The sequence below is a fragment of the Ascidia mentula genome, chromosome 3 (genome assembly GCF_947561715.1).
Source record: "Ascidia mentula chromosome 3, kaAscMent1.1, whole genome shotgun sequence".
Classification (NCBI taxonomy): Eukaryota; Metazoa; Chordata; class Ascidiacea; order Phlebobranchia; family Ascidiidae; genus Ascidia; species Ascidia mentula.
Window position 1 is genome coordinate 21683509 of NC_138568.1, and position 15094 is coordinate 21698602.

The following is a 15094-nucleotide window of genomic DNA, read 5'->3' on the forward strand; positions in this document are numbered from 1 at the left end:
GTTGGTTTGTGAGGGAAGAGGTCACCATTAAACCATTCCCAGGTTGATTGAAAGTTGGGTTTGCGAGCAAGATAATATCTCGATTCTCACCGGGTCCACAACGGAAGAAGAAGTAATTTCCTGCTTCGTACATTTCTCTGTGCTGAACAATAACAATGAACTTGTACAGCAACTTTTGACCCTTGACCAACTCAAAGTTGTAACTTGCCACTCGTTTACCGGGAGCCAGGATATTCTTTTCTTCGCAATATTTTTCCAAGTTTGTTAAGAGGTGGTGGTTGGTTGGCATGACAACTTGTGGAAAATTGCTTCGAAATATTTTGTCGTACTTTCTAAACTCATCATAACTTTCTGTCTTGGTCCCAATGTTTCGTTTCCACGAGACTTGTCCACTCCATAGATTACGAGACCCCAAAACGCCGTTACATTTAATTACTCTGGCCATCTAATTCCTTTTAACCAACTAGGAACAAATCTTCGGTGTGTAAGAATTTCTGTGTTAAAAATAAAGGTCATACTTTTCGTAAGTTATAAATCGAGTGTCATCAGATGAACTGCACGCCTTTCACATGATATTTAATCTTCTAGTTAGATTATCTCAATAAACCTGTGAAGAACCCGTACTTCGCTAAGGCATTATCTTATCTCAGCGACATTATATTACCTCTATAATACGTGTGTTTTTTATTTGCAGAAACTGGTAATGCTATTAGTAGGGATATCGATTTTGCAATTAATACTGCATCAGCTGGCATTGAACCAAAACTTGTTACTTTATTGATACAACGATTTTTTCACGTTTTTGTCATTATTTTGTTAAACCTCGTTTCTGCTGGCAATATAATGTGGACAACACACAAACTTGTCCTGACATTGACCCTGTTGTCCGAACTTGCCCGGTTGCTGCTACAATATCATCATTGTGTTTTGTTGTGACAAACACCAAGCACGTTATCTCAACGAAGCCACAGAAGTTTAAACAAAAACCCGCTAATATAAACACCAGGAATCTACTTTACTCCTTCACAGGAGTTTGTAAACTCAAATGTTAATACTAGTATTCTCCTAAAATTTGGTAAATTGTTCACCACGAACTACTAGGTGCACCATGTTGCATCACTACCGCAAATTTAATGGGAGTTCGAATTTAAACCTTTGGTCTTTACTTCACGTGAGAATTTTGCTCTTTTCGTAAGAACACACTTATATTCCCATCGATATTCACACTAGCGAGATTCGCCAATTTTCAGGCCATGCAATGCAATATAGGCTTATTATTGGTGGGAGGTCAAGTATTAAAACTCGTCGCATAACACGTAAACTTGATCAAAGTGCAAACGAAATTCTTATAACGGTGGTCAATGATGCTGATACCCCCAAATATTGTCAAGTGATTTAACCACGTGGTTCGAGTTTGTGAGCAAACAACCCACAAACTAAAACAAACTAATGACGACCCAGTATACGATGCTGTTTATCTGAGTTGGTGTCGGGCAATTTCCCGCCCCTTTAACCTTTCCAAACCTTCACACGGTTTCGCACAGCTAACATTGGTATTGGTTCCGCCCCCCTGTAGCCGCAGTCGTCACGTTTGTCGTACCATGTCTCTGCAAGCCCAGGCCTGTAAACAGTAAACCTAGCCAACAATACAAGGCTAATATTTGCGAACGCTCGAATCAAACTATAGCAACATTTGTACTTTGCTCTTAACCTTCACCACGCAAAATCAAAGCACGACAAAACACACTGTTTTCAGGAAAGTTTTAATTTCCAAAGTGTTTAAGAGGTACAGAATCAATGAATACAAGGTTAAATTTGACATCGATTTTATTTTATTCCAGTAACTAAAAACTAAAACTACAATAGCAAACTAAACTAACACACTCGCAAACAAACAGAAATATACAACAATTTAATACCGCGCTAAATATTCGCTATCTAAGCAACAGAATGCTAACTAGAAATTTGCAATTATCCACTCCTCCCAAGCGGTAATCAATTGTCGGCCCTTTTAACGTCGACAAAAGACCGTGTACCCGGAACAGGAAATGTCACCCCCGGACCAGTCCTAACTTGTCCCGTATCGGTAAAGAGAAAATCTAGTTAGAAATTATACGTTTATTCAACTACGGGAACTGGATTGGCCGCGTACCGCACACAAGTCTCAATTGCCAAGCAGAAACCAGGTGAAGTCAGCATAAAAGTAAAAGCCCTGGCGACCTGTCATATAACAATGCTTATTATCAATACATTATATTTATGTTAATATTGTTATTATTGTTAATATGTTGTTGTATTTGTCTTGATACAACGTCACATTGCACCCTCTAAATGTCCAATGTCCGATAATCACAGCTATATTTGTTTATGATTCATTATTCTATCTCATGATCTAATGCAGTATTTTGCTGCCAAACGTGCGTTATTTTGTACAATGGAAACAGGTAACCCCACCATCATTTTGTCACATGGGCGTAAAATTCTTTGGTAAAATCTTCCTCTACAAAAAACTTCGGAAGGACCGCAATAATTGATTCGGATCGTTGCTAATTTTCGTTCTGTTCGAAATATCAACAACATGCGTCGCAAACCAACGAATTAAGGCGAGTTTTATTTTGATAAACTGATCAATGTACGTATATTAATGCATTAGAAGCAAGGAAAATGTTTCTGAAATATGCGGATTTCGTGATTACTTACCAGCTGGCTTTTACGCAATCGTCGTTTAAATGCATTTAAATCTCACACTATGTACACACCTAACGGGACAACGAGTAAGCGAGTAATCAGTTTGTGGAAAAGCAAACATTATGTGACATGGAAGACCATGCGTTGCTTTTGTGGCATCATATAAATACCAATTAATGATTAACTTCACTCAAAAGTTGGCGCAAGTTCAACAAAGGCATCCTTTATAACCCAGCATGGCTCTTCAAACGTTACTGCTTCAACTCCGTTTGTAGTAAATCTGCAACAATGAAATTTTGTAAAAAAATCTATTGCAGTTATACCGTTGTTGGTCGTTTGTGTCTTCCAGCTGCCTCTTTTCAACACAAGAATCGTCACCTATGCCGTGTGATTCCAGGTTCTTCGCGGCTAAGTATTTTTTCGCCTTTAATTTGTTAATTTAAGATGTGCTTTAATGCTGACTCCTCTGGACGACATTTAAGTCTGGTGCTTGGTTTCCATGTACTTTTCTGTTTGAAGGTCATCTGAAAAATGTGATAATTTCCACTGGAGAACGACATTGTGTTTTTGTAAAAGAAGACAAAGTGGCCGTTGGGTTCGTGTGTGGCATATAAAATCAGTCCGATTGGTCTACCGGATCGCAAGTATCTAAAAAGAAAAAGTCTGGACTCCCAATTAAGCCGGGATTTTAGCGGGCCCAAAACGTTTTGGTTTGGTCGAGTTAAAATCATGGCTATGTGGTTTCACGCGTCGAGGTGTTAGCCGCCATCGATTGTGAGCGCACGTAAATGTTAAAAGCAAACTTAGGTGCCCTTCAACAATAATTGTCAACAAATCTGTCGTTTAAATTGTCATTAGCTGGGACAAATTTAAAGCGGTCGATGAGCCTATTTGATTAGATTGACATTTTGTCTCCGGATTCAAGTCAGGACTATCAGGTCACAATGTGCTTCACGAACGCAATTTAGACTGCGTCCGTCTTTGGACGCACGATGCAATGCAGAAAGTAATTCGCCGGTATGAGGATGTCGGTTTCAGGTATAAATAAAAACCCATGCGTCATCTTGATCGCGAATCAACCTTAACGCTGAATACGCACACCACGACTTCAACTGAGGGACAAAAGTCAACTGAGGGACAAGGATCTAACAGGGGACAACGCTAAAAGGTTTTCAGAGTTTCTCTCTGCACTCTTTCCGTTTTAAGGAGAATTGTATCGTACTCCTTATCAAGACCGGTAAACAGAATGTACCTGTGAGTATCTCCGTGAGACTATTGATTTGCCATTTAAAATGCAAATTATGAAATGTGCCGCATCAGTCTTACGTCTACCAACTGAATTATCCGGGTTGGACACTCTTTAAGAAGACTGACTGTTGTATTTTAAAGTACACAAACAATGTGAGACACACGTTCCGACCGGAAAAAGTAAAATAATTGTCTTGTCGCGGCCTACCATGCATTTTTATGTTATGATATATCAGTTTTTAGGAGGGTGTATTCGAAACTGTATCTTTGCATATATGGAATACATTTGCCTTGAAGGTTTTCATCAATTTCTTGGGCATCATTGATTAGGTAGTTTCTCAGGGTAAGGCAACCTATCATATTTTGCAGTTGCAGAACCGCATACTCTTGATTGAAAGTGGTTCAGGCATTTAATTGCGGTGTCGTAGGCCTTTCAATGAAACACAAGAACATTTTGTGTGCACATAATGATATTTAAAAGACAGAAATAGTCTTTCGAGTAAAATTTCAAAACAACACATTGTCAATTGAAAAAACTTAAAAAATTATAACGACAACGATTTTTGGTTAAACAGTGTTTGCAGGAAATCAGTAATTAACAAACTTAATATTACACTCAATAAAATGTTTAAGACTCATTTTTACACTTGCAATAAACGACAGTCAAACCATCTTTAAACACAGTCACAAGTGAAGCGTTATTAATCAAGTACAATTAAGTGCACACAACTAACAGTTAATCAGTAGATGAAAAAACATTTTACGTCATTGCTATGACATCAGAGAACATGAACATTGAACATTTAAAGGATTTAAAAAATATTTTTCTCGTCACAACATATTGTATATATAGAACTAGAACATAAAGCAAAGCACAAATGGAATAACAGTTGACAACCTTTATGTATGGAACTACATTTCATAAGAACAAACAGAACATGCTCGAAACTGGTTTCACGAAAGTTTCAAATCAATGTTTCATCACTTTACGATTTGTTGATGTTTCGTCAACAAGTCTTCGCTTCCTACCAACTCTTTGATCAGTGAACATTTTTGTATTATTGACAAAAGCTGGATTAAAGAATTGTTTCATCAGTTGTTCTTTTTCTTCCTTCACACATCTTTCCTCTTTAAACCTATTTTAAACGAACACATTTTGCAAACACATTAGAACATACAGGCGTGCAGAGCTTTCTTTGTGTGTTTTTAGTAAAATACAACAGAATGTGGGCAAATGACTTTGCTTCTTTGTTAAAAGTTGAGTTATAGGGTATTTTTTAAAACTAACCTTTCCAGCATTGTTCTTGCGGCTTCTTCTCTTTTATCAAATTCCTTTCGAAAAATGTAAATCAGATCTTCGATTATATTCTCTTCACATTCTTTCGACTTAGTCTTCTTCCTGGCGATTCTCAATAGACAAGCGGCGATGCAGGATGACACAGGAATGGAATCAAGCTTTTTCTTCACATCTGGACTATTTTCATTGTCTGGAACAAGTCGTCTGGCAATCCCGAACAAGAAGAGAACAGAAAGCTCGAAGAAACGGCCCTCTATGCGTTTATGGCGGCCTTCGGTGTTGAATGATTCTGTCATAAACTTCTGAAAGTAATTACAAAACCCACGCAATTTGGGGGCGTGACCATCATTGATAAAATATTTGTAACCATTGGGTTGTTCTGTAAGAGCAAAAGTAATTATTAACCCGTTCCCAGGTTGGTTATCAGTTGGATTGGCGAGCAAGATTATATCTCGATCCCCAGCATCAGACCCACAGCGGAAGAAGAAATAATTTCCTGTTTTGTAGTTGGATCTGTCTTTCACAACTTCAATGAATGTGTAAAGTAAGTCTCGTCCCTTGTGCCCTGTAAGTTTGTATCGAGGCATTAAATCTTCCGATGGCAAACAATGTCGATAATTTCCACAATGTCTTTTCAAATTTCTTAGCAAAATTTCATTGACTAATGTTGATGGATCAGGTTCAATTCCTGGTCTAGTTAGTTGATCGCGGAAGTTTTTGTCAAACTCCGCAAACTTCGCATAATCATCGGACATGACAGCAGTTGAAGTCATTTCAGATTCTTTATTTCAAACCTAAGCTGAATTATTGAAACAAATAATTTCCCTTTTGTAACCGTTACTATTTATGACCAAATATGATAACAATTTGTACAAACGTTTAAAAAACACAACGAGTCCCTAAGGTTCTCGAAAGTTATCAGACTCAGGTCTATACTCACTGTACGCTTGATATCACATCTGGCTTCAAATTATTATGGCGTCACACTAATATGCCAGTTTTATGCGCAGTAAATGGCCACTTCATGCATATTGTTTGTCTGTGCGTCCCAGTATGCGTAAGTGCAACAGTTTCCAATGGCACGCATGGGGCAGACAATGCAAAACACAAAGGAGCAAGTTTTTTTTTAAATAGTGTAACATTTTCCCTTATCCTACTATGGGGAAAACCAGTAGATAGCCATCAGAATCTCAATTTTGGGCAAATCAGTTCGAATTTACTTATTCTTATATTTCCACCAAAAATAAAACCCAACTAGCATCAAATCTTTCGGCTATAATAAATATTGTTGTTACTTTCGTAACTAGTCTGCCTCGTTGAGAACCCAACCGATCGCCGAATGGCCGAAAGGAAATCTGTGTCTTCTCGTCTACCAGCCAGCCCAGTGCCACAGTAACCAGCTGCACTGATGAGATCTTACAAGTAGAAACTGCAGCTCTCAATCTTGTAGTTCAGTTTAAGAACTCTTTACCGATATTTTGTGATATCTGATCTTTCGCTAGCAATATATATTGTGGAAAACACACAAACTTGTCCTTGTATCGACCCTATTGTCCGAACTTGCCATGTGACTGCTACAATATCATCATTGTGTTTTGTTGTGGCAAACACCAACCACTTTACCCAACGAAGTCACAGAAGTTTAAACAAAAACCCGCTAATGTAAACACCAGGAAGCTACTTACTCCTTCACAGGAGTTTGTAAACTCAAATATCAACACTAGTATTCTCATAAAATATTAATATAAGTTTAAAATTTTAACAATTGGTCTTTACTTCACGTGAGAATTTTGCTTTTTTCGTGAGAAAACACTTATGTTCCCATCTATATTCACACCAGGTAGATGCGCCAATTTTCAGACCATGACATATTCGCAAACTGTCGTAGATCAACGTTTAATACAAACGTTTGGAACAACATTCATTGATCTGCTGACATTGAACGCAGTTTCGACATCAGTGCAGCTGGTTACTAGGGTCGGTCATGCCGACTAACTAACCAGACAGAAGCTATTCCACTGTGGTGAATTTACATTCGACGTCGTTAGGAACAAACTACAGGTACGACATACCGGGAACGAACCACAGAGCACACAATGGGCAAACAACCGCTTATAGTAGTGTTGTCGGATATTGTCACCAAAACAAAGAGCTTATAGGTCGAAACAGTGGCCATCTGTATGCAGCTCACAGAAATCATAACATTGGCTCCATTTGCTCATGTATATGCGACAACGTTTCTATACCACTGATCTGAGCTGACTGTCAATATTTTCATATGCTTCAGCCTTATGCCTCCATTGCACGCCCTTGTATGGTAATCACTGTCCATCAATCTATTGTTACGTTGCTTCCGCCTTGGTTAACTTCCTGTTAACTCTGCATTCTCCCAACTAACGAACTAACTGATGAAAATCCATAATTTGTGTCCTCCGTTACCTGGACAACGTGGATCTGACGTAATGCACCACATTCTTGCGCAATTTATCCAAAGCGAAGGAGTATGTGATAGGGGTAATGGCGCTGGAAAGGAGAATAGCTGCTGAAAAGATGTAAGACGCAAGGAATAAAGCACGTGAACAATTAAGTGTACTGGAGAACATACATTGCTAACAATACACATACTCTAACCATACGAAAACCTACTATGGGGAAAACTAGTACACAGCCAACAGAATCTTAATTTTGGGTAAATCAGTTCCAATTTACTCATTCTTATTTTTCTACCCAAAATAACTCCTTGTTTTAACGAGCTTCCGATTCTGTGATGTTTTGGTTTTCTCATCGGACAACACTGTACATTAATGCCATATAAATATTCTTGATCAGGCTTATGCTTTTCATGTGTGGTTGATCACCTTCTGGGAATTCTGGCGTCAGAACTTTTTGTCTCAAATTATTTTTTTTCAGAAGTTCAACGTCTCAAATTATAATGGGCAGCGTAGACTCAGTTACACTACGATGTCCATTTTGTATAAACGAGCGATTCGAAAGCAAATCCTGAAAACATTTTTACTTGTAACGTTCTTTGCTTTTACTTGTGTAAAACGATTTAGGGATCTGTAGAAAAAACTTCAAGGTAATTGGGGGCCAGCATTTATTTTCTATATGCGCTCTGATAGATAAGAGTTAGTTTCAGTTATTCAGGAGATATATGATCCCTTCCACACAACCGTTTGCACAGGCGAAAATCTTTTGTACACCAAACATAGAGAACATGTCACGAATGACTACAGGAAGCAGTCTGTGTGACCGACGGATTTGTCTTTTTTCGCATCAACATTTGCCGGAAACTCGAAACGGAGTAAGTGTTCTTACTGTTGAGTTTTGTTGCGATTTTTAATTTTTTTGCTATTCTTTTAGACAGAAACCGGGAATGCCAATAGGCACAATTATTATTTCTATTAAAAACAAAGACCTTATATTGGCGCTTATCGCCTATCACCCCCTTTCGAGTTTCCGGACAACACTAACCTCTTCAGGATGTTTCTTGCGGCATTTTCCCTCATATCCAAATCCCCTTAAAACACTTTTTCCAGCTGCCTAAATACATCTAACTCATTTTCATTTCTCTCTGACATGGAAACCCTCAACATAGAAACGGAGATGCAGGATGACACAGGGATGGATTGGTGGACATCACCATCAGCAAGTCGTCTGGCAATCTCGAACAACAAGAAAACAGAGATCTCGAAAAATCTACCACTAAAATTTCTCTGGTTTTTGATGTAAACTGATTTTGTCATAAACTTTTGAAAGTAATACGGAAAACCTTGAAACTCGTATGTTTTTGGCGGTTGAAGCAAGTATTTAAATGTGTTTGGTTGGTTTGTGAGGGAAGAAGTCATCATTAAACCATTCCCAGGTTGATTGCAAGTTGGATTTGCGAGCAAGATAATATCTCGATTCTTACCGGGTCCACAACGGAAGAAGAAGTAATTTCGGGCTTTATACATTTCTCTGTGTTGAACAATATCAATGAACTTGTACAGCAACTTTTGACCCCTGACCACCTCAAAGTTGTAACTTGCCACTTGTTTACCGGGAGCCAGGATATTCTTTTCATCGCAATATTTTTCCAAATTTGTCAAGAGGTGATGGTTGGTTGGCATGACAACTTGTGGAAAATAGCTTCGAAATAATACCGACTAACTAACTAGACAGAAGCTATTCCACTGTGGTGAATTTACATTCGCCGTCGTTAGGAACCAAACTACAGGTACGACATACCGGGAACGAACCACAGAGCACACAATGGGCAAGTAACCGCTTGAAAACCGATAGTGTTGTCGCCTATTGTCACCAAAACAAAGAGCTTATGGGTCGAAACAGTGGCCATCTGTATGCAGCTCACAGAAATCATATCATTAGCTCCATTTGCTCATACATATGCGACAACGTTTCTATACCACTGACCTGAGCTGACTGTAAATATTTTCATATGCTTCAGCCTTATGCCTCCATTGCACGCCATTATATGGTAATCACTGCCCATCAATCTATTGTTGAGTTGCTTCCGCCTTGGTTAACTTCCTGTTAACTCTGCATTCTCAGGTCTTCTCCCTTTGGTATTAATATCAGTGATTTTTATGCCATTGTACTTTTACGATTGCGATCCCTCTGCTAAAGTTTGTGATAATTTTATTCATTCAAATGTTTAACACCGGATTTCATTTAGACAAATTGTGCGACCGGTTTTAGAGGTGATGTCACATATAGCAAAATGAAAACAGTCGTGTTGCATGTCAAAAATAAACAACCAACTAACGAACTAACTGATGAAAATCCATAATTTGTGTCCTCCGTTACCTGGACAACGTGGATCTGACGTAATGCACCACATTCTTGCACGATTTATCCAAAGCGAAGGAGTATGTGATAGGGGCAATGGCGCTGGAAAGGAGAATAGCTGCTGCAATGGCGTAAAGCACAAGGAATAACCACGTGAACAATTAAGTCTACTGGAGAACATACATTGCTAACAATACACATATACTCTAACCATACAAAAACCTACTATAGGGAAAACTAGTACACAGCCAACAGAATCTCAATTTTGGGCAAATCAGTTCCAATTTACTCATTCTTATGTTTCTACCCAAAATAACTCCTTGTTTTAACGAGCTTCGGATTCTGTGATGTTTTGATTTTCTCATAGGAAAACACTGTACATTAATGCCATATAAATATTCCTGATCAGGCTTATGCTGTTCATGTGTCGTTGATCACCTTTTGGGAATTCTGGCGTCACAACTTTTTGTAAATTCATTACTTACAAGATGCACCAACATTCAACATATTAAGGCACCAATGCCAGTTTCCTAACGCAATAATATTCGGTCAGGCTTAATCCGTGCGCATGTTAACCATGACTTCAACTAAAACTTGCAACAAAATGACGTAATGATATTTTTGTGCAGCAACAAGTACAAAATCTTGCACTGGCTTGTCGGAAAAAAGTAGCTTTGTTTTTTTCTAGCACGAGCTTCGGGCTCTAATTCGATTTATTATGGAATGTAATAGAAAACGCCAACCATAATGCAATGCAAACAAGTAGGCTTAATATTGGTGGTAGGCCAAGGATTAAACTCTCCGCAAAACACGTAAACTCGATCAAAGTGCAACGAAATTCTCATAACGGTGATCACGAGCTTGTGGCCAGAATTATTTGCGTGAACTTCTCTGGACCGTCCTGATGATACCCCCCGAATATTATCAAGTGATTTAACCACGTGATTCGAGTTTGTAAGCAAACAACCCACGAACCAAAACAAACTAATGACGACCCAGTATATGATGTTGTTTATCTTAGTTGGTTTTGGGCAAATTTACACCCCTTTAACCTTCCCAAACCTTCGTACGGTTAATCTACAGCTAACGTTGGTATTGGTTCCGCCCCCTGTAGCCGCAGTCGTCACGTTTGTCGTGCCAGTCTCTGCAAGCCCAGGTCTGTAAACAGAAAACCTAACCAGGAATACCAGGCTAATATTTGCGAACGCTCGACTCAAACATTAGCGACAATGCAGTTTGTAATTTGTCACACAGTCTTAACCAAGCAAAATCAAAGCACGTCAAAGCACATTATTTTCAGGGTTAAAGCCCAGAGTGTTTAATAAGACGTAAAGAACGTTTGACAACATTTATAATTATATGGAAGCAAAAATACCACAATGCAATCATTGCGCTGCAGACATTAAAGCAGTACGCCAGCCTTAAAGATTTCATCAGTGCGGGTGGTGACCGTATAGGGGTGGACTAGATGTTAAATTGCAACTGCAGATGGAAACATTGTGTACTGCTGTCTGCAACTCAATGAATACAACGCAAAATTTGAGAAAAAGTAATTGATTTGAAAGCGTTTTCTTCCAAAGTAACTCAAAACTCAAATTATAATAGCAAACCAAACTAACACACTTGTAAACCAACAGAAATATACAACAATTTAACTCCGGGCGTAGTATTCGGTAGCTAAGCAACACAATGCTAACCAGAAATTTCCAATTAGGCTGATTGCGTTTGTGATATAAAATAATAAATTCTCAGATTTTCCAAATGCCAGCACTCAAAATCTTAGCATGTTTTACATTTTCTTGTCGAAATATTTGGAGAGTTCATCAATTTCTCTCTCCCAACTATCATCTAGTTCCTCTTCTTCATCCCTGTTGAAAAGATCTTTCTTCTTTTGTTTCAGCGCTTCATTTTCACCTCCTCCGGTTTCCAGGTGACTATTGTAATCAATCAAGATTATCAATGAAATGCGTTTAGTTTTGCGTTAATCAAGTCCCTAATTCCAACACTTAATGTTACATATCAACACATGAATTGTAACTTAGTTAAGGAAATTAAAAACAACGATAAAGAAAGCAATTGTACCTATTCAACATTCTGTTTGCAGCATTTTTTCTTTCATCAAGACTTCCTCGAAAAACTTTCACCAACTCTTTTATCAATTCTTCCTCACTCCGTAGGTGTTCCTGTGCCGCGCTTAAAATACAAGCGGCAATGCAGGATGACACAGGAATGGACTGGTAGCCATCACCGTCGGCAAGTCGTCTGGCAATCTCGAATAACAAAAGAACTGACAACTCGAAATAACGACCCTCGTTGCTTCTGCAGTCAGGGGTGTCGACTGATTCTGTTATAAACTTCTCAAAGTACTTGCAGAACCCACGCAATAGGTAGGCATAATTTCCAAGAAAGTAGCTGTAACTGTTGGGTTGGTTTGTAAGAGCTGAGGTAATGATTATTCCGTTTCCAGGTTGATCATGAGTTGGGTTGGCGAGCAAAATGATACCTCGATCTCCAGCATTAGATCCGCAGCGAAAGAAGAAGTAATTTCCTGTTTGAAACTTTTCCCTGTTTAGGACAATTTCAATGAAAATTTTTAGTAAATCCTGGCCTTTCCACGCTCTGAAACTTCCCATAAGACATTGTGGAAGACACTGGATGCCCATATCTCTAAGGTAATTCTCCAATACTTTTTGGAGCTTTTTCATGAGCTCATCCTCTTCTTCAACCAGACGATTAAGCAATTCAACCAACGTTGTTGCTCCTCCACCGAAAATCGCGTTAAACAGCGGCATGTTTTCCTACAAATGCCTGTCTGAAGTTTGCACAGAACTATCAAGTTCAATTAATCAATCCATCGCGAATACATGCCATTACCCTCACTTTCAAGCCAACACAGGCTTAGTTCAAGGTACAAACCTTGATATTTGCGTTACCATTGCGCCCACCCTGACATTTGATGCCTCTGAGTAAATTTACTTCAACATCGTGCAGTGTCTACTATGATGTGAGAATCACTCACGCAGAAGGTAAAACAATTCAAGTATTCTCGTTCATTTTTTGATTATCGGGATTTGTTTGAGGCTGTCATGTTTTGAGAAGGCAATTATGTGGCTAGTAAATCAACAGCCGGCATTATTATTGACAGACATTCCGCGGCGAACTAACAGGCGTGTCTGTGCCAGTCCCAGCTCGCCGAGTTCGGTAGGACAAGCCCAGTTAATTTAACCATAGGTTAATATTTACGATCAGTCAATGGCTTAGCCAGGATGAAATATCAATGTAATATTCTGCTGCAAGCTCAAACTTGCCTTTGTTTTGCTGTTTCTGGCAACAGACCGGTATTCATTGGAAAACAGCACTTATGTTATTTTATGTTTTTGTTAAGTACTGCGTTAATTGCTACCACATACAGGTACTATAATGTCTTGGAACTTTGCCTCATTAGAAAATGCACAAATTTAAGTAAACCGAATTAATTCAAGCCAAGAAATATTATTTGAGCGGTTCAAGTAATTGCCGATTGTTTACTATGCAATGATATCAAATAAAACATCGCCAAATGTACAACGCAAAATAAAAACCCTCCCAGGGCTCAGCGTACATTATTAGTGTTGCCCAAAAAACTTTCCTACTGAAGAATAATGCAATTGTATCTGTCAACCCCTGTGTTAAAGTCCCCTTAACTTTATAATTACAACATTAAAACCAAATACACTTTGATAGCACTGACACCATCAACAAGCCTGAAAAAAAAAAACATCTAAACATGAAGCCTACCCAGTTGCAGTTTGCCGTAACAGACCAACTATTGCAACTTGGAGCTAATAAAGAGGTGTTGCCAAGATCAGATTTTTTTGCTCTGTAGCGCAGCCTTGTTCCTGTATTTTTTTTTAGTGGTAATATTAACGCAACATAGCATAATTACGACACTACGACCACCAATATTAACACAGAGCCGTCAAAATAATTCAAAAAACTTAAGAAATAATTTAATACAAAACACTAACGACAAACAATTTCTCAAACTTGAAACAAAACACGAAACACGAAAATAAAGACGTTACATTTTAGTTTGGGAAATTTTAATTTTTCTTTACTACGGCCAATAACGTAAAAAAACAGGTTTTTATTGGTAATTATTTGCAGCACGGAATGATATTAACTTCTTACATTTATACTAAATTTTAACGGTATATTTTCTATATATGTAAGCGTTTGGCTTCAAGTTTATAGATAATTGGCGTATAACAAAATATTTGGTATATTTTGGGAAATATACTTGACCCAAACTGATTGCACCACTCAGAAAACAGCCGAAGGGCCGCATGGGGCCCGCGAGTGCTTTGCTCGATGATGCTCGTTTCTGTCGAACTCTTGCAATAAAGCGAGGAAAATAAACCGCATTCAAAAATATGTTTAGGCTGCAAAATTTTAATACCATAGAGGGTTTTTGAATTAATTGTTTTGCTTATTATTGTTGCAGCGCCAAACACACTAACTCTACCCTTCTGCTTCATTCCAGTGCGAAGCGACAGGGTAGTAGGCTATAAAATACGAGGCGTTTTACCGCCTGTTGGAAAAACGAGCTATTAGATTCATTGCGTTCTTGCACTGTCTTCGGTCAAACCTTTTTAAGTGCGAATATTGGATGTGTTGCAACCGCTATTGTATTGTCTTACTGAAATACTTGATTAAAAAACAGAAAAATAATGGTGGTTAATATAGTTTTAATTATTTTATTCCGAGTTTTGGTTTGGTGGTTAAGAAGGTGTATTTGTTTCACCACGAAAGAGAAAAAACACAAAATCAATTATATTTTAGCTTGTCATAACGAATTGACAAAACTCCATGCATTTTGTATGGGCTGACCATGTCCAAACACTTTCCACAAAGGGTTGATTACAAGTTAATAAACATATGATAGTCAAACTGTAAATCCATGCTTGTTTCATCATCGGAAAATTATTCGTTGGTGGTGACAGTGGATATTTTCAAACAAACGTTTTGAAGAAAAACAGACAACATATTTGTTTGCCTAGTTAAGATTGCTTTTCTTTTTCAATTATTGCC

The 15094-nt window shown here is 38.2% G+C and overlaps 2 protein-coding genes across 2 annotated transcripts; both read right to left on the minus strand.

Annotated features, from left to right (window-relative positions):
- Window positions 1-2874: 2874 nt before the first annotated feature.
- On the minus strand, window positions 2875-6006 carry LOC145895954 (uncharacterized). Its single transcript, XM_082984724.1, has 4 exons — window positions 5225-6006; window positions 4927-5072; window positions 3012-3096; window positions 2875-2968 (listed from the first exon to the last, which is right to left on the minus strand). The coding sequence occupies exons 1-4, from the start codon at window positions 6004-6006 to the stop codon at window positions 2875-2877; spliced, it is 1107 nt and encodes a 368-aa protein (XP_082840850.1).
- A 5785-nt stretch (window positions 6007-11791) lies between these two features.
- On the minus strand, window positions 11792-12816 carry LOC145895339 (uncharacterized). Its single transcript, XM_082984129.1, has 2 exons — window positions 12107-12816; window positions 11792-11958 (listed from the first exon to the last, which is right to left on the minus strand). Exons 1-2 carry the CDS (start codon window positions 12814-12816, stop codon window positions 11814-11816), a joined length of 855 nt encoding a protein of 284 aa, XP_082840255.1. The 3' UTR covers window positions 11792-11813.
- Between the last annotated feature and the right edge of the window lie 2278 nt (window positions 12817-15094).

Bases quoted from the DNA above. Each gene is read 5' to 3' on its own strand.
- LOC145895339 (XM_082984129.1), bottom strand. From the start codon at position 12,816: ATGCCGCTGTTTAACGCGATTTTCGGTGGAGGAGCAACAACGTTGGTT. The intron at 11,959-12,106 runs GTACAATTGCTT...TGATTACAATAG, and splicing joins GCAAACAGAATGTTGAATAG to TCACCTGGAAACCGGAGGAG.
- LOC145895954 (XM_082984724.1), bottom strand. From the start codon at position 6,006: ATGACTTCAACTGCTGTCATGTCCGATGATTATGCGAAGTTTGCGGAG. The intron at 3,097-4,926 runs GTAAAGTGATGA...AAAAATACTTAG, and splicing joins TGACGAAACATCAACAAATC to CCGCGAAGAACCTGGAATCA. The intron at 2,969-3,011 runs GTATAACTGCAA...TCATTGTTGCAG, and splicing joins GACACAAACGACCAACAACG to ATTTACTACAAACGGAGTTG.